The sequence below is a fragment of the Anolis carolinensis genome, chromosome 1, assembly GCF_035594765.1.
Source record: "Anolis carolinensis isolate JA03-04 chromosome 1, rAnoCar3.1.pri, whole genome shotgun sequence".
In the NCBI taxonomy this organism is placed as follows: domain Eukaryota; kingdom Metazoa; phylum Chordata; class Lepidosauria; order Squamata; family Dactyloidae; genus Anolis; species Anolis carolinensis.
This window is the reverse complement of record NC_085841.1, coordinates 177,586,746-177,610,225: the sequence shown is the minus strand read 5'-3', so window position 1 is coordinate 177,610,225 and position 23,480 is coordinate 177,586,746. Positions and strand designations below refer to the sequence as shown.

The window sequence follows — 23,480 nt, the reverse complement described above, 5'->3', positions numbered from 1 at the left end:
CTCCTAATATTTTAACAAGCTTAAAATCACAACACCAAATAAAAAACAACACTCTTAAAACAGGGGAATTCCAGACACTAAACAATCAGGGCCAGCTAACACCTCCCACGATCTGCCATGCAGGACACAATCCAAGTTCTCCCAACAGATGGCCACCCAGCCTCTCAATAATAATAATAATAATAACAACAACAACAACAACAACAACAACAACATCATAGAATCCTAAGGTTTGCAGAGACCTCTAACAATCATCCAGTAAAACTTCCTTCTACCATACAGGAGAACACAATCCAAACACTCTGACAGATGGCCAGCCAATATCTCCACAATCTCCACAATAAAAATAATAATAGAATCCTACAATCACAGAGATAGGAGAGACCCCTAAAGGCCATCCAGTCCAATCCCTTCCTGCCATGAAGAACACAATCCAAACATTCCCAACAGATGACCATACAGCCTCTTGATAATAATAATACTAATAACAATATCACAGAATCCTAATGTTTCCAGACACCCTTAAGAATCATCCAGTACAACCTCTTTCTACCATGCAAGACCACACAATCCAAACACTCCTGACAAATGGCCATCCACCCACTATATAATAATAATGATGATAATAAAGATAATAATCATGATGATGATGATGATGATGATAATAATAATAATACTACAACTATACAATCCAATAATTTGGAGACACCCCTAACGGCCATCCACCCCAACCCTTTCTACTATGCACCAAGACACAATGTAACCATTCACAACACTTGGACAACGTATGAATACTATACAATACTACACAGCGACAAAGACCCCCTCTACTCTCACCACTTTCACAGTACACAAACAACCAAATATATACTAAACATAAAGACAACCATACAACAGACATTCAATACCACCACTAACTCAAATTTCTCACCAACACCACCAGACAACGCCACAGCAACGCATGGCCGGGCACAGCTAGTTGTGTTATAAAAGGGGAGGAGGTGAGTAAACAGTGATGGGAAGTCTTCCTTGTTCATGCATTACAGAACCAGGTTGGTCTGACCCTACAGCTTAAAGTGGCACATTAGAGCATGCTCAGGAGCATGATTTACGTCAGAGTTTGTAGGTCTCGCTGACCAGATCTTTTAAAAGTGAGAGGGAAGGAGTGACGAAAAATTCATTTTCATAGATAGAAAAGGAGTTTGAGGGATCATTGTATTGTTCAGGAAAGAATGAAGTTCTATCGGCATAGTATATGATTGTAGCTGAATTGAATCCTTTATGCACTTGGTACTTAAGGGTAAATGTAAAGTCATAAAGTCACTCTGTTTTTAAAAATAAATTGGTGTGCTAGTATTGTGTATTGAAAACACATTCAAAAATCCTTTGTGTATCCCCCTACCCCCCTTTTCAGAATTTCTAAATATTTCCTAATATTTTTGTAAGAACAAAATAAGCAAAAATGTATGCCTACAGCAACACAAAAATGTATGTCCCTGATCTCTGTGTCATGCCATGATTACCAATTCCGATTAGAGTAATTCCTGGCTCTTTTTCAATAATGACATCTAGCATAGAATCATAGAGTTGGAAAGACTTCATGGGCCATCCAGTCCAACTCTCTGCCAAGAAGCAGGAAAATTACATTCAAAGCACTCCTGACAGATGGCCATCTAGCCTCTGTTTAAAAGCCTCCAAAGAAGGAGCCTCCACCACACTCCGGGGCAGAGAGTTCCACTGCTGAACAGCTCTCACAGTCAGGAAGTTCTTCCTAATGTTCAGGTGGAATCTCCTTTCCTCTTGAGAATGAATGTGAGCAGTTTAGTCTGAAACATAAAATACAGATTGATTGTAGTGAGTTGTTGTTTTATCTGATCTCCTCAGCCGACAATGAAAAATCCGGGTTGACTTCACCATGGATCAATGCAAATATTATGCCGTAACCCTTATCAAAAAATAAACTATTCCTCTCTTTGAGTAGAGTAGTCCATCCCAGGACAAAAAAAATAACAATTCTCTTCAAAGAGAGGGCAAGAAAAGAAAACCAGTGCTTATAAATTCTTTTGGGACATTCTAAGCTCACAGCTTTTGCCACTCATTCAGAAAAAGGGATGGTTCTTTTTTTTTATGAGAGTTTATATTTTATGTTTACTTTTATATAAAAAAGTGATTCCCTTCTCTAGGTAGGATTTTTAAGTAGTCAGGGGCAGCTGGCTTGCTGAGGCCGCACTAGCAGTTTCCTTTTCTGTGGAATGACCATTGATTTATCCATGAATCATATTTTTTTAAAAAAGATGAAGCGCTTTGGCCACATAATGTGATGACATAATGAGAACGTAATGTGATGACATAATGAGAACGTAAGCGAAAGGCTTTTTTGCTTAAATTGGTAGAAAAAGGAAGAACAAGGAGGCGATAGGGCCTCTGCAAGGAGAAGATGGGGTGATGGCGACAGGGGACAGGGAAAAGGCAGAACTGCTTAATGCCTTCTTTGCCTTGGTCTTCTCACAAAAAGAAAGCCATCTTCAACCTCAGCAACATGAAATGGACGAAGGATTTGGGGAAATCCAACCCCAAATAGGGAGACAAGTTGTCCAGGAACATCTGGCCGCTCTAAACGAATTCAAGTCCCCAGGGCCAGATCAGCTACATCCAAGAGTATTGAAGGAACTAGCTGAGGTTATTTCAGAACCACTGACAATTATCTTCAAGAGTTCTTGGAGAACAGGAGAAGTCCCGGAAGATTGGAGGAGGGCAAATGTGGTCCCTATCTTCAAGAAGGGAAAAAAGAACGACCCAAACAATTACCATCCGGTCAGCCTCACATCGATACCAGGCAAGATTCTGGAAAAGATCATTAAGGAAGTGGTCTGCAAACACTTAGAAACAAATGCAGTCATTGCTAATAGTCAACACGGATTTACCAAAAACAAGTCATGCCAGACTAATCTGATCTCTTTTTTCGATAGAGTTACGAGTTGGGTCGATACAGGGAATGCTGTGGATGTAGCGTACCTGGATTTCAGTAAGGCCTTCGACAAAGTCCCCCACGACCTTCTGGCAAACAAACTAGTAAAATGTGGGCTAGACAAAACTACGGTTAGGTGGATCTGTAATTGGCTAAGCGAACGAACCCAAGGGTGCTCACCAATGCATCGTCTTCATCTTGGAAAGAAGTCACGAGTGGAGTGCCGCAGGGTTCCGTCCTGGGCCCGGTTCTGTTTAACATCTTTATTAACAACTTAGACGAAGGGTTAGAAGGCATGATCATAAAGTTTGCAGATGACACCAAACTGGGAGGGATAGCTAACACTCCAGAAGACAGGAGCAGAATTCAAAACGATCTTGACAGACTAGAGAGATGGGCCGAAACTAACAAAATGAAGTTCAACAGGGACAAATGCAAGATACTTCACTTCGGCAGAAAAAATGGAATGCAAAGATACAGAATGGGGGACGCCTGGCTAGACAGCAGTACATGTGAAAAAGATCTTGGAGTCCTTGTGGACAACAAGTTAAACATGAGCCAGCAATGTGATGCGGCTGCTAAGAAAGCCAATGGGATTTTGGCCTGCGTAAATAGGAGTATAGCGTCTAGATCCAGGGAAGTCATGCTCCCCCTTTATTCTGCCTTGGTCATACCACACTTGGAATACTGTGTCCAATTCTGGGCACCACAGTTGAAGGGAGATGTTGACAAGCTGGAATGTGTCCAGAGGAGGGCAACTAAAATGATAAAAGGTCTGGAGAACAAGCCCTATGAGGAGAGGCTTAAAGAACTGAGCATGTTTAGCCTGCAGAAGAGAAGGCTAAGAGGAGACATGATAGCCATGTACAAATATGTGAAGGGAAGTCATAGGGAGGAGGGAGGAAGCTTGTTTTCTGCTGCCCTGCAGACTAGGACACGGAACAATGGCTTCAAACTACAGGAAAGGAGATTCCACCTGAACATCAGGAAGAACTTCCTCACTGTGAGAGCTGTTCGGCAGTGGAACTCTCTCCCCGGGGCCGTGGTGGAGGCTCCTTCTTTGGAGGCTTTTAAGCAGAGGCTGGATGGCCATCTGTTGGGGGTGCTTTGAATGCGATTTCCTGCTTCTTGGCAGGGGGTTGGACTGGATGGCCCATGAGGTCTCTTCCAACTCTACTATTCTATGATTCTATGATAAGACAGGAAAGCTTGGAGAAAAAAAATGATACTCGGGAAAATGGAAGAAAAAGGGAAGAGGGGCAGACTACAGGCAAGATGGATGGATGTTATCCTTAAATTGACTGGCTTGACCTTCAAGGAGCTGGGGGTGGCGATGACCAACAGGGAGCTCTGGTGTGGGCTGGTCCATGAGGTCACGAAGAGTCGGTAGTGACTGAATGAATAAACAGCAACATATCAAAATCCATAATTTTGATTACAAAATCTGCCTTCACTTTTAAATGAGACTAATTTATAAATAAGTATGAATACAGTATTTTCCTGCTGCCATCACATCACAAAAGAGTAAACCTGTGCTGGTTTCTCAGTGATGTACAATCACATTCATCAATACTTTTTTGCCACCCATCTCAAGTAAAAGAGGAGCAACTAGGTGCTCAAAGTATTAATTCATGATTTACCATTATTTCTGAATTTAGCCTTTTTTAAAAACTAGTGTTTGTTTCTCAATTTCAATACCTTCTTCTGCCAGCATGCATTTGGGGAAGGATGAGGGGGGGTTGCTGCTGGGGAGGTGTGGATGGGATTTTGGGGGGGGGGTGGGTTGTTAGCTGCCTTGATTCCCCATGGGAAGAAGGGCGGGGTATAAATAAAGTTAGTAATTCCACACTCCCTTCATCTCTCTCTGACTTTTTCCTTGAAAATGTCATTGCTGCTCCTGTTGGCATAAGGTGTTCCTTTTTTATTTAAATATCATAGATCATTATGATAGTTAGGAAAATAATAATATTATTAAATTGATTGTAAAATTTTAGAACTTACTCATCCCTTTTTCACCTGGGCTGTTTTGTTTTTGTTTTTGTTTTGTGTGAGATACACTTTTGTCGTGCATGCTTTACTCAGGCATAATGTTTAGAATTCACTTCGAAATATCCTTTATCTCACAGGTATAATTGTGCAAATATATTGTATATTTCTCTACCATTTTTGGTGGAGCTTATATCCACATAAGTGCAGGATTGGAACTTGTGTTGTTTTATATCCTCTGATACAGGCCTTGTGTATGACACCTTGATGCTGAAGCACCAGTGTACCTGTGGAAACACAAACAGTCATCCAGAACATGCAGGAAGAATCCAGAGCATTTGGTCACGGCTTCAGGAGACAGGCCTTCGTAGCAAGTGTGAGGTAATGGACGTTGAGTGGAGGAAAAATAAAAAGGCTTGACATTTGGAGCAATTGAGGACTGTTTAAACATTCAGAGTGGGTCATAAAGCTCTCCCATGTTTCGAAGGGGCATTGTGTGGGCTATAGTGCAGCTAGAGGGGTGAGGTAGGCCTAATTTGGTAGGTTAGCCTCTGCCATTTTCAATACCCATCATGCGTTGGATCAGTGAACATCAGGGATTTGTTGATCAAGCATATTATGAGTACAACCGTTCCGTCATAACGACACAGAGAGCATTCCATCCACATTTTGCTCTCAGTTGACATGCGTCTGTACCAGATCAGAAAATGATTTTGCCATGGATTTCTATTCTTTGAGCAACTGGATCCACATTTTAAAAGAAAATCCCTGGCAAACCTAGGACCATTAGAGTGCCAGAAAATGTGGAAACAGTAAAGGCGTCCACTTGGCAAACGCCAAGGCATTTTGCTCATAAGGATGCCATGGGACTGGGGATACCAAGTCGGAGTCTGAGAAGAATTCTGCATTCTGATTTAAAACTGCATTCTTACAAAATGATTTGTCTGATAGGTTTTTATAAACCCATTAAAACAAAACTGATAGCTTTGTTTATTTTTCACACCCCTTCAAAATGTGGGAGATCTTTATCCTTCACCTTGTATTATTCCTTACCTTATATTATCCCCATTACAGTCTGTATCAAAGTAGAAGAACTCTTCCATATGGTTCTACAGTTGTCTTATTTGAGAAGGGGGGAAAAATCAAAATTATTTAAAAACATGGATGCTTATCATATTAAATGAAATCAATTAATTGGAAGGGGAAACAGTGTAAAACCTCAGTCCACCCACACCTCATTGGTAATAATAATAATAATAAAATAATAAAACTTTATTTATACCCCGCCACCATCTCCCTGCGGGACTCAGGGCGGCTTACATGGGGCAGAGGCCCAAACAACATAAGGACAAAATATAAGCAACATAATAAAAATCACAGTATAAAAAAGATAAAACAGTAATACAATATATCAATTAAAACAACAATACAAGGATAAAAAAATGCATTTAAAACACATAAATGTTAAGACCGTAATAAATACAGGATAGATTATTAAAAACCCTCTGGGGTTGATTAATTAATGACTGTATCACCAAAGGCCTGCCGAAACATCCAAGTCTTCCTGAAGGAAGATAGAGAGGGAGCCAACCTAATCTCCCTGGGGAGGGAGTTCCAGAGTCGGGGAGCCACAGCTGAGAAGGCCCTCTCTCTCGTCCCCACCAAACGCAGTTGTGAGGAGGGTGGAAGTGAGAGGAGGGCCTTCCCGGAAGATCTCAGAGATTGGGTGGGTTCATAGGGGACGACGCAGTTACGAAGATAGGCAGGTCCCCTATGGTATTGATATTGGTATTGATTTTATTTAATGAAAATAAATGTAGTTCCATTTTTTTCCTTTGTCTGTTAGTGTATTCGTGGAAGAAAAGCAACTCTAGAAGAGCTACAGACTGTTCATTCAGAAGCCCACACACTACTTTATGGTACCAACCCTCTGAACAGACAAAAATTGGACAGCAAGAAACTCTTAGGTATGGCAGGGGATGTAATATGTTCTGCATTCCAGATCATCCATCTGCATAACCTTATATTCGGGATATTTTATTACTTTCTTATGTAAGCAATGTGCTATATTGAGCTTTAAGCAATATGCAGATAATGAACTATACCTCTTGATTTGGGTTCAAATCCAACATTATGTAGGCTTCATGTATAATTCAGTTCATACTGAAGCAGCATGCTTCTTTTTTTGGAGAATCTTTGCATATACAACGTAAATATACAATGCTCTTATTTTGAAAAACCCTTCTATGTGTGTGAGTTCTTTGTGTATTTTAGGCATCCTTCATTTCTGAGGCATCTCGGGATCCGTTTGTATGCAGATAAATAGCATTCAGTTGAGAAGTTGGGAAATGATGTGTCTGGAAAACGACAACCAGATTTTAAATTGTGCTGAATACATTTTAATGAAATATTGAATCTACAGTAGTAGTTTGAGAACAAAGCAGGCAGACAATATGATGTTGAGGTTTCTTAATTTGCAAAGTATGTGTGTGTAGAACATCTAAAAGTCATATTAAATACGAATAACGAGACAACTTATTCTTAGCATGGATTAATAAATCCCTAACCATTGCAGACAAGCTATGGTCATGATAGATCACAGATTTTGCATGCAGAAAGAACTCATGTTCAGTCCCTACCACCTTCAGGGAGGCCTGAAAAATCTTGGCTGAAAGCCTGCAAAGAATCTGCCAGTCAGTGCCAACAATACCAGCCTGTTGATATATAAGGCAGCTTCCTCGATTGCTGTTCAGATAAAACCTTTTCTGTACTAGGCATGTAATTAGGGGTGAATAAAATATTTCACTGACAGGTGCCAAGAAACATTACTTTTCCCATTCACCTGTTCTGGTACGCTACTGAAAACAAGCTGCAAAGGGTTGAGAATGACCCTATTCTCACTCAGTATTCTGCTGAAGTATGACATTTCTCACAGGGAGCCATAGGAAAGTGGCCATAAATTTAATAGTCTTGGGAAATCTGGAATGTAGACATTTTTATACAAAGAGACTTTATATTACACTGGAAATTTGATTTTTATAAATATTTTTAATTTCATGCTTCAAACATTATAGGTCCTTAAATTTGGTATTGGAAAAGCTTACAAAACCTAACTTTATGTAAGCATAGAGCCTGTGCAATTATTTTTAAAAACTTATTATTCTCAGCTTCAAAGTAACCAGCTACTGCTCCAGTTACCATTTTTTTTAAAGTTACTCTATTTTCCCATTTCCAAATATAACAAAGGGGTTTTTTACTTTTAAAAAATTTTAATGCTACAAATGTAGTGTGCGCTAAACATATTGCCCTCCTTCCTATCTCTTATCTTGAACAACAGAGTATGAGGCAGCATCATGGAGCACATAACCTTTGTAATTGGTGGGAAATAATGGAAACAATTCAGTTTTTGTAATCAGTGCTATCTGTATAATTAAAGCCCTACTGCAAAGGATTGAAGAATTCATCATTTTTCTTACAGGAATCAAATACAGTTAATAGTAGAGAGTCTTGTTTTTGGGAACATTTGGTTTTGTTGTCTGACCTCATTCCTTTCTTAATGCAGTAACTTACTTGCCTAGTAAATTTAGCCTTTTTATGCTGTGCCAAAATCACTCTTATATTAATAAAGGATGCAGTGCATTTGGTAACAGTAAGCTGGCATGCACAATTCGTTGATAATGGGACATGTGTATTTTTCTTATATAATCATTATTGGATCAGAGTTGTGAAAAGGTTAAAATGTTTTTCTGAAAGCTCTAGCAAGTGTAAAATTGCTGTTAGAGCTGAATAAAGTTACAAAGATTAGTACAATGTCAAATAATAATGGTGTAATTGGCCTCTTACAAGTTAAGCTGTTCTCCTTTAAATGCCATATATTTTAACATCATGCCTAGTCACAGTTAAAGAACAAAGCGAGTAAGTAATACCTTAATGGGTATTATTTTCTTGGAAGCCTCTGTATTATTTTTCCCATTAGAGGAAAATTGCTTTTTCCTTTATAAGTACTCTTAATTTTTTTTCCCTGCACATATTTGTGAAAATGGATTGGTTAGCTATACAAGATGTTTCAATGTGATGAACCCAATTTCACAGCAGTATATTTCACAATGGCAGCATGTTACAATTGCACACAAAATTATGAACGGTGTAATGAGTTACCAAGTTTTACAAACCATTTTGAGCAAGAAGCAAATCTAAAAAATTACTTCAAATGGAGGATATCTCATTAGGCCTTGTGTTGCAATGTCACCATCCAGTACATAACAGGCCAAGGGGTCTGATTGTGCACCGGGAGAGGCATCTAGCAGGAATCCTTTGAAACTATGTCCCCTCCCTTTCACTGGGTAAGAGTTTCATTCATGGGCAGTTTGTGGTTGCAGAGATAATAGCAATTTCAAATTAGGTCCATCTTTTTAAAACACTCTGTATATTGTTCTAAGGGAGGTAAAACTGTGGTTGCTAGTGACATCTAGTGATGTCCATGGCTGTGGGGGGGGGGGGGGGTTACCACTTTGAGTTTCAGTCTGAATTTCACAACAGGTCTAAATTTTGGTGTAGATTTACTACCCCAAGATTATGACATGGAATCCAATAGCTATCACAGTTGGTTTACACCCAAAAACCCTTCTTCTGCATTATAGGAGATCCAGCACTTGATTTTCCAACTGACATGATAACACCTCCCTGGCTACTTATATCTCTTCCTGAAAATAGGTGCAGATAAAATGTAGTCTGGATGTTCCCAAGGAAACCAAATACCAGACTTGAAGCCTTAAGTATATTCAATACATTTTGGTGGGAGTTGTCAACATTTGAACAAGCTTAGTCATAACATGGTTGAGATAATTTGCTTTTTTGAAGCAACTCTTGGTGAGAGGGTGAACACCCCCCCCCCCCCAAATCCAGTTAGTGGTCTCCAAGACATCACTTGGAAACCACTAACTGGAGACCCCCCGGATACTGAAATCTGTGTTGGAAGGTCGCTTTTACTATTCTAGGCTGTCTTGCCAAAACAATGTTTTGGCAGTTTAATACATTTCCCTGTTTTTATGATAGAACCAATTAGGAAATAACATTTATAACCCAAGAACAAAAATTGTGTTACATAGGAGTATTAATTTATCCCTCCCCAATATGGTACCATACAGGCATCAGTAGCTTTAGCTGGCTGGAACTGTTGGGTGTTGTGCTCCAAAACAACAAGGGGTTTGGTAGGTCTGTGTTAAGCAATAGCACAGCATGACAACACCATAATATATATTTATCTACCAAGAAATATTTTTATAACTATTCCAGAACTGCTCATCCACTAGTGGCCTATTTAAATAAACACAGGACTCCATGTCTTGGAATTGTCTAGATGAAAGAAGCAATTGTGTTCCTGGGCATTTTTTCTTCCAACACAAAATTTGGTGCCAGATTCAGACATAACACGGAAAGAACAAGGATAGGTCCCTACACCACCAAAAAACCCTCACTGTCGAACACGTTCCAATAAAATCTTGATTCAAAACTAGCAATATATACATGCGAAATGGAAGAACCAGGTCAGGTGAGCCCTGCACAAGTGAACAAAAACATTTTGAACTTTCTAGAGACCACTTGAAGGTTTCTTGCAAGTGCATCCAGGGATGCCTTTTTCTTTCACCATTCTCCACTTTGGCTATGATTTAAGATTTGATCTCTGAACTTATACGTCTATGTTTCGGGTTTTTGTTTTTTAATATGCTGAGGATAGTTGATGAAGCATGCACATCCCTTAACTCTTTGTTTTAGAATTCTCACTCAATAAGGGATTCTGGAGGCAGCTGCTCTTTACTTTGCCTATTTCATGGCTATAGTGGAAGAAGTTATACTGAATGCTGAAATTCTGTATTCCTGTAGAATACCTTTGCCATCCCCTCAGTGCCAATACTGCTAGAAACTTTTCAGCTAGATAGATTATGACCGTTATTAAAACGGTCTTTTAAAAACGGAGCTTCATTGTCAGAGGATTTCTTAACTGAGGATTGTACAGTCCAAATCACTAGAATAATTTGTTAGTCATTATAGTTGTGGGAAAATCAAGCATGATAATAAGAAGACAAAGGACTCTGTTGAGTGAGGTAAAGAGGAACAGAATAATATATTTAGCAATTAACATCATTCTGTAAAAAGCTAGGTTTGTGCTCAGCTCATTTGGAGTTGGAGCTCACGATGTGCTCGTTGACCATCTTTTATTGCAGAATTTTAAAGTGCTATAAAATTTGTCTCATAGTCATGGATTGTGTAATTTGAACAATGTTCTATTCTCTCTTAACTCCCTTAGGCTCTTTGACGTCAGTGTTCGTCAGGCTCCCTTGTGGTGGTGTTGGAGTAAGTTTCCTCCCCTTGTGTATCATCTAATGTCTATTTATAATTAGGTAATTTAACTGGGGGTTTATATGGTTAGTTAAATGGAGTAGAATAAGATATAAAACCTTTTTAGTGGATAACTGCTGGATCAGTGAGATACAACACACTGGGAAAGTTCCTGTGTGCAATAACTGAGTATGTTTTCAGCAGGTAAATAATGTTGATTCTAATAGTATTTTAAATTGTGAGATTGCACAGGTTTGGAGTCTTCGCTTTTCCACTCGGGCTTCTCACTTTCACGAGAACTTCTTGCATACAAAATGATGCTTAATACTTTAGCCATGATTCTGTATGATCAGCCCCTGTTGTTTATGGACATCACTTGACAGCAGCATTCTTCTCTGTAATATTGTTGAGGTCTTATCAATTTAAGATTAGTATAAACATAAGCATTGAAAATTAAATGAACTATAATTTTTTGAGACTGAAAAACTAGGGTTCATTTTTCCATTACATGCAATACTTCCCTATAAGGCTCTTAATACACCACATGAAAAGAAAATAGAAAGAATCGTTTTGAGGGGAAGAAAGCAACCTCATAGCAATATTTCACAACGGAGTATCGTCAATTTGTATTCCATTTGGTGAAGCTGAATAAATCAAAAAGTAGGAGTTTGGATAATGAGGATTTTTTTTAAAAAAAACTGGATAAAAACCCCATCCTGCTTCATCATGAGCACTCATATAAAATGTTTAAAAACTAATGAATCAGAATCAAAGAAAACTAAATACAGAAAGGTTTGCATTTGTTTCAAATCTTGTACATAGAGGCACAGATATTTGATGGTCACTGAACAGTATTTCTTTTCAAAAGAAATTTATTTTCATAAGAACAGGGGGCCTGTTGACTTCAGTCTCTTTTTTAAGATGTTTGTTGTCCAAGAGATGTTGTCTTATGCAAGGATGTGATCGTCAACTTGAAGGAGACAACTGGAGTATCTCATGAAGGACATAACCCAAACAAAGCAGACAGGAAATACAGGGTGATACCAGTACTTAGGTTGAATGTAGAGATGGGAAGACCTGGAAATCTCTGAAACTTTTTGCTTTTACACACTCTTCCCCCCCCCCCCCCCCAATTTTTCCAGAACAAATGACATTGGAAAAAATGGGGAAGGACCTATTTTTTTTACCCATTTTTCCATTTTTTCCCCAGGCTTTCCCATCTCTAGTTGAATGTAATCCATATTTTCTTATTAATGTGTTGTAGAAGGCTTCTTATTAATTTGGAAAAAGTCTAGGAGTTGGTCCACTGGGGGCCCTTTGAGACTTGTTTCAAAATGCAGTGCATACTGAATTGATATTGTTTCAGATATTGTTATAACTATGCTTATAATGTATTTATGACTGCTTTATGTAGGTTGACAGTGACACAATTTGGAATGAAGTCCATTCATTCAGCGCAGCTCGCCTTGCTGTTGGTTGTGTCATAGAGCTTGTTTTTAAAGTTGCTACAGGAGAACTGAAGGTTAGTGTGTTGTTAATAATATTTTGTTTAAGGGTTTGGTAAATATGAGAATGCCTGAGTCAGCTTTTGGGATCTGTCATGCAGAACACCAAACAGGACGACTATGATGTTCTTTTTAATTTTCAAATTGATAAAATGCAGGAGGAGCAGGAATGCTATTTTACATTTCATTGCAGACAAATTGAATCAATTCAGACTTCATAGTAAGGGTTTTATTTTTTTAATGTGCTTGATAAGCCAGAATTTATTTAATAGTTCATTAAAATATTTATATGATGTGTCATAAGATCTTATGACAGTGTACAATTCAATTGATCCAGCAAACTGAAAACTATTGTATTTAGTTCTACTGGAAGTTTCTTTGATTTGCATCAGTACAATTTAATACACTTCAGTCCTTGTAGCCAGTATGTCGCAATCTTGGTTCACACTTGTATTAACCTCACAGTTTGGTTAATGTATGTACTTCATATAATCATATATGTGTGTTTTGTATATATACAGTAGAGTCTTGCTTATCCAACCTTCGCTTATCCAGCATTCTGTATTATCCAACGCAGTTTGCCTCCCACCCGGATCCACAGCTGTTTCTCTAGGCAGCAACTCACAGCAGGCTAACACACCCAACAACAACACAAGTGCAGCCACACTCCCAAACAAGTGGCAGACTTGTTGTAAAACATGATGTTTTGGTGCTTAATCTGTAAAATCATAATGTAATTTGACATTTAATAGGCTTTTCCTTAATCCCTCCTTATTATCCAACGTTCTGCCGGCCTGTTTATGTTGGATGAGCGAGACTCTACTGTACGTGTACATACACATACATTCATGTATGAAAGACTGTCCAGGAAGAATCTAAGGCCCCTTCCACATTGCCCTATATCCCAGGGTCTGATCCCAGATTATCTACTTATCCCAGATTATCCGGCAGTGGATACTCATACAGTTCAAAGGAGATCTGGGAGCAGATCCTGGGATATGCAGCAGTGTAGAAGGGGTCTTAGATTCTGTGAAAAATGTAGTTGAGGGTCTAAATCCCTCAACATGAATTAATTAATGACTGATAAGCAACACTTACATTCTGTTGTATCAGGTTTGTCTATGTTGGCTCTATACCCCATTTACAACCAGAAGTCACTCCTGGACATTCAGATGATATCCAGGATCTTCTGGTTGATAACACATGGTAGAACTGGTTGGTCTTAGTTGTTAGATTTAAACCCATACTTGGGACTTCCTTATTAATATTTGAGAAGACAGTTTTTTAAAACTTCATTTTTAAAAAATACAGTTTACTTAGTCCCCTAAAAAGGAAGCCAAAGACATGGGGGGAAAAACCAATGTTAACAATAACAACTTTTTAAAAAATCACAATTAAATCAAAGACTTTTAAAAAGGCTATTAGCACATTGAAATAAATGGCTTTTCTAAAAGACATATTTTATGTGTACCTCAATGGAGTCCAGTATCAGAATTTAAAAGCCTAATGCTGGTGAAATATTCCTCAGAGTTAATGAAATAGTATTACTCTTGTCCTTGCAGACCTCTTTCCATTAACAGGTGAAAACATTTTTTTATAATTTAGGAAGAGCATAGTTTTTAACGTGCCCTTCTGCTATTATTCTTTGTTTTAAATTTGTCTTAAATTGTTTACATTTTGTTGGTGATTTTTTGCTATTTTAATTCTGGCTGTTACATCTTTTCCCCTGTATGCCCCACCTTCAATTTTCTTTTATTTTTGTAAGTCACTTTGAGTATTAGCTTGGGAAAAATGTGGTATATAAATAAAGCAGTGAATGGATGGGCAGATTTCCATATTCTCTCAGTCTTAATGTTACAACAAATGTATCCGGTTTGTTATTCAGTACTGAGTTATTCCAGTAACATGTTATTGCACACCTATTGGAATTCCCATGTTTTATTGCATATGTATGGTCTATATTTGTGGTACATTCTGCATACATTTTTGGTAGCTGATGGTTAATACAGTTTGAGACAAGATATACAGTGATAAGTTTTCATTGTAATTCTTGATATACTTCTATTTTGTGAACTAGTAACATTTTGAAACTACTGCAGGAGGAAAATAGTGTTTTTATCAGATTTCACAGGGAATTGTGTACTGTACGTGTACATTTATGCTTGTAATCTTTCTGTAGATATATCCTCTGCCCGACTTACCGGGCGGAGACGTTATGGGGTGGGCGTCTTCCCTCCTACCATGGCACCAGCTGGGGGCTTCTCCTTCTCAGAAGCCCCCTTGCTGGCAGAAAAGTTCCTGCCGACTGGGCAGCTGGTCAATGAGAGACGGCCCCTGCTCGCCCCCGATTGGATGGGGGGCGGTCGCCCACTGAGCTTCAAGCAATCTTTTTAAAGGCTGCACAAGGCCGTGCCAGGCAGCATACCTTCCGTCGAACCATCCCACCCACCCTTCATAGGTGTTTAATGTTCCTGTTTATGATTTTCATTGAGCTTTGTTTCTGCATCACAACTTGCAGGTGTACGGCATGGGCCCTGGATCTGGCATGCTTATTCCCCACCATAATGGAGGGGGAAGAGTTCGGTAGTTTACCAGGGGTGTGACGGTAATGGTGTCCTGGTATTGTGCCAGTTGGTAGCAACAACACCCCTGCCATGGTCAAGTGGTATTGATCAGCAGTGGGCTGACTGATCCCGGATCCAGGAGCCATGCATGTCAGCCAACTTTTGATTTCTCTTCTGTAAGCAATAAACAAGTTGTTACCTTTTTGTCATCCCAACTCTGTGTGTGCGTTGTAATTGGGTTTGTTGGTAGGAGGTGGTAGTCGCACATGCCCGTGTAACAGGATGTAATTTTGCATATAGTTAGAAAGCTCCAGGAGTTTCATATTTGTCCTCTTCACCTCATTGCCTGGCAGGTTAATTTTCATTAACAAAAATAATTAGAATATTTCTGAAATGCTTTAACAACTCTACTACAATTACGTAACATTCTTGGGAAAATAGATGGATCTTTGCATCCATTTTTCCATGCTGTTTTTGTTTCATTTTGGTAGAATGGGTTTGCTGTGGTTCGACCTCCTGGGCACCATGCAGAAGAAAGTACACCCATGTAAGTACTTGTGTTTCGTGCTTTGTATGTGTTAATTTTATCTGTTCATATCCTCTAATGGAGAATGTAGAGTCTTGAATATGGCCTGCCATTAACTGTTACAGCACCAGCACTTCATCAACTAAGATGTGAGGGATCTGTCATGTAGTCGGAGCTTAAATAAACATGCCTTTGTATGATCATTTCACCAATATTTTAAAACATTCCAAACAGATGGTAGAACAGGTTTTAGATCAAGATACAAAATACCATATTCAGAGAAATAAATTTTCTCAAGAAAAAGCATCAGTGTCTATCTGTTTCTTTTTTGCTAATTTATTTCAGTTGAAATTGGAAAGGGTTTTTAAAGACACATTTTGTAATACACTACATATAATACTTGTATGTCTGACTTGCTTACTTCATTTCAGGATCATCTTTATAATATATCATGACTCAAACATGCTTCCCTAAGTGTTAGTTACTCATCAAGTCAGTTTAAATCTAGTTTAAAATTTAAGACAGCTTAAAACAATGCACATATGTAAGTTTGGGTGAAATCCAAGGCAGTATACATAGGGAAAGAGAAAACTGAGAAATGCTCAGGACATAGGAAAGAGGTGGGGATTTTTCACTTTGAGGAGAGATCATTGCTAATTCTTGTATCTGTGCCAATAAAATAAAATGACTTCTGCATGGACCACAGGAGTTTAGAGCAATATTCCTGTCTTGCAGTTTGCAATCTATCACTCTTCATGTCTTCTAAATAACTTGCCATATACAGAAGTCATTGACTCTCCTCCAAACACCCTAAAAATCTTTTACTAGTAAATGATTTTGATAAGTTGGGGCTCCCCAGAAATAATGTCTTCACTAGCAACTAATCAACATGCCAGTTGATTATATTAGAGCAACAACAAAACATTTAGAAATTCAATCCCATACTTTAAAATTGCCTTAGTCATGTATCTAATATAGTTTTAGTGTATATGCAACCATTATTAAATCAAATATATGATAAAAATCTATAGAACAAATGTGGATTAAAAATAGGGCTCTCCATATATTTACAAAGCTATTTGAAAATCTGCCTGCACGGATTTCAATTCACTATGTCCAGAGTCTTCCTAATAGTAAATAGTAATACTCATAAAGGAAGGTACAGTGTTAGGTTTTTTACAGATATTTATATGTGTCTGTGTATCAAGGCTGTCTTAATCTGCTGATGGCAGTGATGGAATTTAAAATCTGAACTTTATGTCAGAGAAACAAAATCCTGATTTTCATTAAGATCCTGGGAACCTAGAGTGCCACCAATATATCTGAGCAAAAGATACCCGTTTCCTCATTCTGCAATAGCTGCAAAGATCATTCAGAAAAGGCCATTGCTGTTTGAAAACGTTGATGTTGCAATTTGGAAGTGAGTTTTCCACATCTGTATCTAACATATTCCATTATCTTTCAGGGGGTTTTGCTATTTTAATTCTGTGGCGATTTCAGCCAAGCTTCTCCAGCAGAGATTGAATGTGAACAAAATACTTATTGTGGACTGGGTGAGTAAAATCACTTTGGACTTCAGATTCCATATTGCTGATTGCAAGACTTTTGGGAGTTGAAAACATCTCAAGGAGCAAAGTTTGGGAACCATTGCTTTACAGGGTTGAAAAGAGTTTCTGTTCCAGCATTACCAACTATCGACTAAACAGAGTTGACTGATAAAAATGGCCTATGAAATAATTTGCAGTGCCTTAATTACAGAAAGGCATAAATATGGAGGTCTTCAGCATTCCCCATAAGCTGATATCTGTGAAATCATTAAATGCAATATGGATGCCATTTGCAGCATGATTATGGGGAGAAAAGTTGGAATTGCCATTCGTTGAATGTAAATAGTCACTTATGTAATAACACATTTCATACAATGTAATTTCTGTCCCCAAAGGATGTGCACCATGGAAATGGTACTCAGCAGGCTTTCTACAACGATCCTAATGTTCTTTATATTTCACTACATCGGTATGATGATGGAAACTTCTTCCCAGGCAGTGGTGCTCCCGATGAGGTAATAATGTTAGTAAGATTTGTAACATTTGCAGTAATGACTGTCTTATAGTCTTAGAAATTCCTCAAGCAGGAAAACCCTGGAAATGCTAATATAATTGAAAGGATTAGGAAAATCTATTTTCTAGTCTCTTTTTTGTATAGTGATTTAGTGGCAACGACTCTGGACAAAATGGTTTGAATTCCTGCTCAACTATTTTGGGCCAGTCACACTTTCTAAGCATCAGAAGGAGGCAAAAATAAATTCCCTCGGAACAAATCATGACAAAATAAGATAACTTTAGGGTCACCAAACATTGGAAAGAACCTAAGGGTATAGAACCACAACTAAACAGTTTTCATGTTTCCTCATTTTGCCTGCAAATCAAGAGCAGCTAAAGACAAATATTACTAAGACAAATAACATAGGAAGAGGAAAGTAACTATCTCATCGTTTTGTTTTTTCAAAAAAAGGGTTAGTGTATGTATATAAAAATAAAAAAAAACCCTGATGTTTAAAATCAGGATTTTTAGCATTGGTTTGTCTTAGGGTTTCGTTTTTCCCACCAGCAGAGGGCACCCTCTACCTGAACAACACGTGTACATATTTCATAATTGAAGGTGAATAATAAACAGTATAATAATCAAATATCTTCAAGGCTATTGTGTTCATAACTGTATGAGAGAGAGTGAAGCATTCCTTCCACTGTCTGCGTTTCTGCCCATTTACTGATGTAAGCTATGAATGGGAGTAGTAGTGATGCATGAGACAAACCTTGAATTCATTGGTATTATAATATTCTGGGATAAAATAAAACTTATTGAAATCACTGCATTATGAAATCTATAGAAGAGTGGTTTTAGTTGCATACTGCCAGCATTGCATTCTTTATTTTGCATGTTATTCCACTGACCATTCCAGAGGTCAGATGGAGACAAATGTCTCCAATGCTTTACTATAAATTAAATTCAAACTTATTTATTTGTATGCATGATCTTGAAGATGTTGTTATTATTAGTTATTTGTAGGTTATTGTATTAGTACTATTGCTATTGATTTTATATGTTGTTGATTCTGAGCAAGACAGGTGGGCTGCCTGGGGATGGATTATTTCTTTTGTTGAAAAATAAACTTATCGTCCATTTTCTCAAAGGTGCTCATACTAGTTGCTACTCTTAAAGCTACAGTGACAGTGGGTTTTATTTATTCAATCATTTATCATTACACAATTTCATATTTCATGACTTCATCCCAGAAAATATTTCAGAGTGAAGATAAAAAACAAAACACATTAAAATTCAACAAAAAAATCCCTCGCCTTAACCTAAGTATTAAGGGTAAAATGAAGAGGTTTACAACGGCTGGTCAGCTTGAAAATACATTTTAAAATATGCATGCATTAATTTTAAACCTTCAATGACAGGAATATAACTTGAAATTTTTTTAAAGTTGTATCTGAATCCAAACGGCACTGCATTCAGCCAGAGACAAACTAACCTTCTTTTTAAATGCATGGTTATGTCACCCTACAATTTTAAGACATACCATAGTTTAAAATTAAAGCACTTGTCACCTTACATCTTATTTCTGCCTTTCCAGCCAATAGATTTTTAAAGGGAAATACAAATTCTTTTATACAGAGCAAAAGCTAAAAAAAAAAAAGTAGGAGTATAGCTGAGGAAATACTGGCAGTTTCATACATAGCAGTATTTGTTAACTTTATAATCTGCTATTTCTCTCTCTCCTCCCCGTCTTAGGTTGGCATAGGACCAGGTGCTGGTTTCAATGTTAATATGGCATTTACTGGTGGTCTTGATCCTCCAATGGGAGACACAGAATACATGGCTGCTTTCAGGTAATTCTCAGAGCTCTATGCTTGTCATGACATTATTTCTCTCAAAATTAGGAATGTACCTTTTGGAATCATATATATTCTGTGTCTTGGTATCTTACTATGGGAAGTCAAGCCAGAGCAAACTTCTGCAGCTTAAGTAGATGTCACTGTACTAGGAACAAAATGAAAGATGAACCTTTCACCCGCTGGTTGATATGTTTTTTTCACTTTAATAGATTTCTTTGTGAAATATGAAACATATTATTTGAATGTTCAACTGTTGCTGTTATACATGATCTTCTTGGAAATGGCTTTTAATATACATTCCTGCTTTATGACATAATTTTCTAAAGGTGACAGTTACCATGCACAGTGTGAACAGTAACCATTGATTTCATTGACTGTAAACAATTCAGCTTTCATTGGGACTTTCCAGGCAATTTAGAATAATTGTGTGTCAAAGAAAATAATTTGTTAGTACTAATCTATTGTGTTCTATGTTGCAAATGTATGTATGTATGTTACTTACGTATGTTTGTGTTACTTATTATTTCTTTTAATCACTTCTGATAGATGAGTTGGTATCATTTCTTTCCATTTTAATGAATTAAATTCAGTAGAATATCCTTTGTTTACAGATGAAGTGCATAACTGATGGAACTACTGTTCTCCGAACCATAATCCTAAGCCCTTGCTTTCACATTTCTTCAAAGAGAAATAGTTACATAAATTACAGTTGGAATGCATAATGTCATGCGGCAAAATTTAACTGCACTCTGTAAGCAAAGCTCTAGGAATTAGGTAAATTGCATAAGCCGGGTATCCTTTGTTCTTTGAATGGAAGGCTATGTACAGTTGCTCCAGACCTACAAAGAAGTTCAGCCCTGACATATGCTGGCATTCATGGAAGGTCTGCTGTAGTTTTGCATAATGTTTAATTACTACTATGAGACACTTTAATGTCAGCAGTGTTTCTCAATAGGTAAGCATTTTAGGAAGCCCAGTACTACTTCCTGTATGCTATAATAACACTGTGCCAAATGATTGTTGGGGCGGTAATGTTATATGGGTCCTTTTAACCAGTTTTTTTTTTCATGAAGCATTTCTAGAGTTAATACCAGCAACCATGCTTTCATAGAAAAGGCCCATGATTCTGTGATCTTCCCAGAAGGGAGTGGGCTTGTTTTGTATTGACAGCCTAGCTGATACCTGTCTCTGAACAAAGTTGCCAGTCTTTTATCTGTGGTGTCAGAATCAAAACAAAACTTGCTTGGTTCCTTTTTCTAGAGCAGTCTGAAAAAAAATCTTCCAGTACAGGCAGCAGAATAAGTTGCAAGAAAATTTTCTTAATTAAAAAATCAACATTTATTCAAATATATTCATGTCATCATGTTTCTTGTTCATCTGTTTTATATACGGTGCAGTACTGTAATAAATGGTGAATAAACCCTTTACCAAGGAAAGCAGGCACCCTCAAAATATAAGGGTTGGCAAGTGCTAGGCTATCACACACAGATCCTGCTGGTGTCACTCCACTTGTGCGCCCATTATAATAGAGCGTTGTGGCCGTTTCCAGTTACTAGTAGGAGCCAACTGCTACACTTGGCTGCAGTGGAAAGCGGAAGAGAGCAGCTGAAACACCAAGGGACCTAACAGCACGTAACGCACCTGTGACAGGAGTGACGCTAGTGGGACTAACCGATCTGGATTTGGGAACCCAGCACTTACTTGCCAATCCTTATTGTTTTAGTTTCTTGGAGTCTTTTGAGTGCAATTCTTTTGGGGGTGTCTACTTTCCTTAGTAAAGGATTTATATCTCCTGTTGCATTCTATTGCCAATTGATTTTACTTTTTACATGTACAGGCAGTCCCCGAGTTACAAACATCTTAACTAGAAATGACACATAGTTAGGAACAGGGGTGAGACAACAGGAAGTGAGAGAAATCTACCCCAAGGAAGGGAAATTTACTTCTGGAAGAGTTATTGGAAAAATGTGTCTCCACTGAAGCTTCTTCACCAATCCTTGTTTCCGTAACAAGCCACGTTTTTCAAAATGCAATTATCACAGGGACAGAACATGAGGTGAAATCCTCTGAACAGGAGCGCAGACAGAAAAAGAAATGTTACAGGACTGTTGACCCTTCCCTATGCTATACAAAACTGAAAGATAAATACATTTGGCTGGAGTTACATTTAGAAAATGTATCTGTTCTGACTTACATACAGAATCTACTTAAGAACAAACCTACAGAACCTTTCTTGTTTGTAACTTGGAGGCTGCCCATAGCTGCCTAGACACTATTTAATTTGATTTTTTGATGAACTGTAACTATGGCTTATTTTTGAAGTAGGGCTTATATTTTAAGCATTTTCAAAAATCATGCCAGGGCTTGTTTTCAGAGTAGGTCTTATTTTCGGGGAAGCAGAGTATATATCAGACATTATTTACTTAGTTCCTGTTTTGTAAAACTAATGCTTTGAATACTGTAGTTACATTAAGATGCATAGCTAGGTTTAGATCATCAGGGCCATCACAAAATGCTAGATTTTAAATGCCAACTTAGCTTTAGATGAAGAGATAAAGAAAGTTGGTTTACTGTCAAGAGTAGTAAAGAACTAAACAGCAGAGAGAAGATGCAAACAACTATTTGCAGTATGGATGTCCAGTTACAACCTCCATATACATCATGTACTACATGAGGGATAGGTAAAAAGCAACCCATAGGACACAATTTCCCCACATAAGCCCTGCCTTTCTGAGTAAGACAAGGAAAATTGCACTCTAGAAAATAAATTCTTGTTTAAAGCAGTTTGTTTTGGTTTTAACTTTTGTCCTTTTAATTCTTCGTTAACACAAGCCACTGTTGAGCAACAGTAGAACTTATTGGTGATGGAGGATTTCTCAGAGACATGAGTAGCATTATAGCTAACACTAAGGTAAAGGTAAAGTCTAGTCATGTCCGACTCTGGGAAGTGGTGCTCATCTCAATTTCTAAGCTGAAGAGTCAGGGTTGTCCGTAGACACCTCCAAGGTCATGTGGCCGGCATGATTGCATGGAGCGCCGTTACCTTCCCACCAGAGTGGTACCAACTGATCTACTCACATTTGCATGTTTTCGAACTGCTAGGTTGGCAGAATCTGGGGCTAACAGAGGGAGCTCACTCCGCTCCCCGGATTCGAACCGCCAACCTTTTGGTCAGCTAGTTCTGCATCTCAGCAGTTTAACCCACTGTGCCACCAGGGGCTCCAGCTAACACTGTTAGTACTATGTAAAAAGAAGCACCAGTAAACTACTTTGGCTATCTTGTACTGTGAAAATTCAGTAATAAGACTATTTTTAAAAAAAATCCTTGTCTGAACATTTCTTTTAAATAGATAGATAGATAGATAGATAGATAGATAGATAGTATTTTATGACCCTCATAGAATTTCAACATGCTGCAGGGTATAAAAATGCTCCATATTTGTAGATTCAGAATAAAAATACCTAAGCACACAGAGCCAGATAACAAATGTTCACACAAAGCAGAACATATTAAATAGTTGCTGTTTGCTATACAAAAAAGAAGGTAAAGTAAGCAACAGAGTTTTAAAAATACTGCTACTTCCAGGGCAAAATAATATTTCAGACGGGGTGTGTGTGAAAATCATTTATTTTAAATCAAAAATAGGAGATGGAGGGAAAATTGTTGTATTTCTTTGCATTTGTGGGAGC

At 37.9% G+C, this 23,480-nt stretch overlaps 1 protein-coding gene across 9 annotated transcripts in view; it reads left to right on the top strand.

The window, feature by feature from the left end:
• The window catches only part of hdac4 (histone deacetylase 4), a 160,178-nt gene that overhangs the window by 117,413 nt on the left and 19,285 nt on the right, over positions 1 to 23,480 (top strand). For all 9 annotated transcript variants that reach the window (XM_008113917.3, XM_008113885.3, XM_008113920.3 and 6 more), the window contains 8 exons: positions 5,202 to 5,335; positions 6,801 to 6,921; positions 11,262 to 11,308; positions 12,708 to 12,815; positions 15,854 to 15,909; positions 17,354 to 17,441; positions 17,831 to 17,950; positions 19,687 to 19,784. In XM_008113917.3, coding sequence (XP_008112124.1) covers positions 5,202 to 5,335; positions 6,801 to 6,921; positions 11,262 to 11,308; positions 12,708 to 12,815; positions 15,854 to 15,909; positions 17,354 to 17,441; positions 17,831 to 17,950; positions 19,687 to 19,784 — 772 coding nt within the window. The remainder of the gene's footprint in view (positions 1 to 5,201; positions 5,336 to 6,800; positions 6,922 to 11,261; positions 11,309 to 12,707; positions 12,816 to 15,853; positions 15,910 to 17,353; positions 17,442 to 17,830; positions 17,951 to 19,686; positions 19,785 to 23,480) is intronic.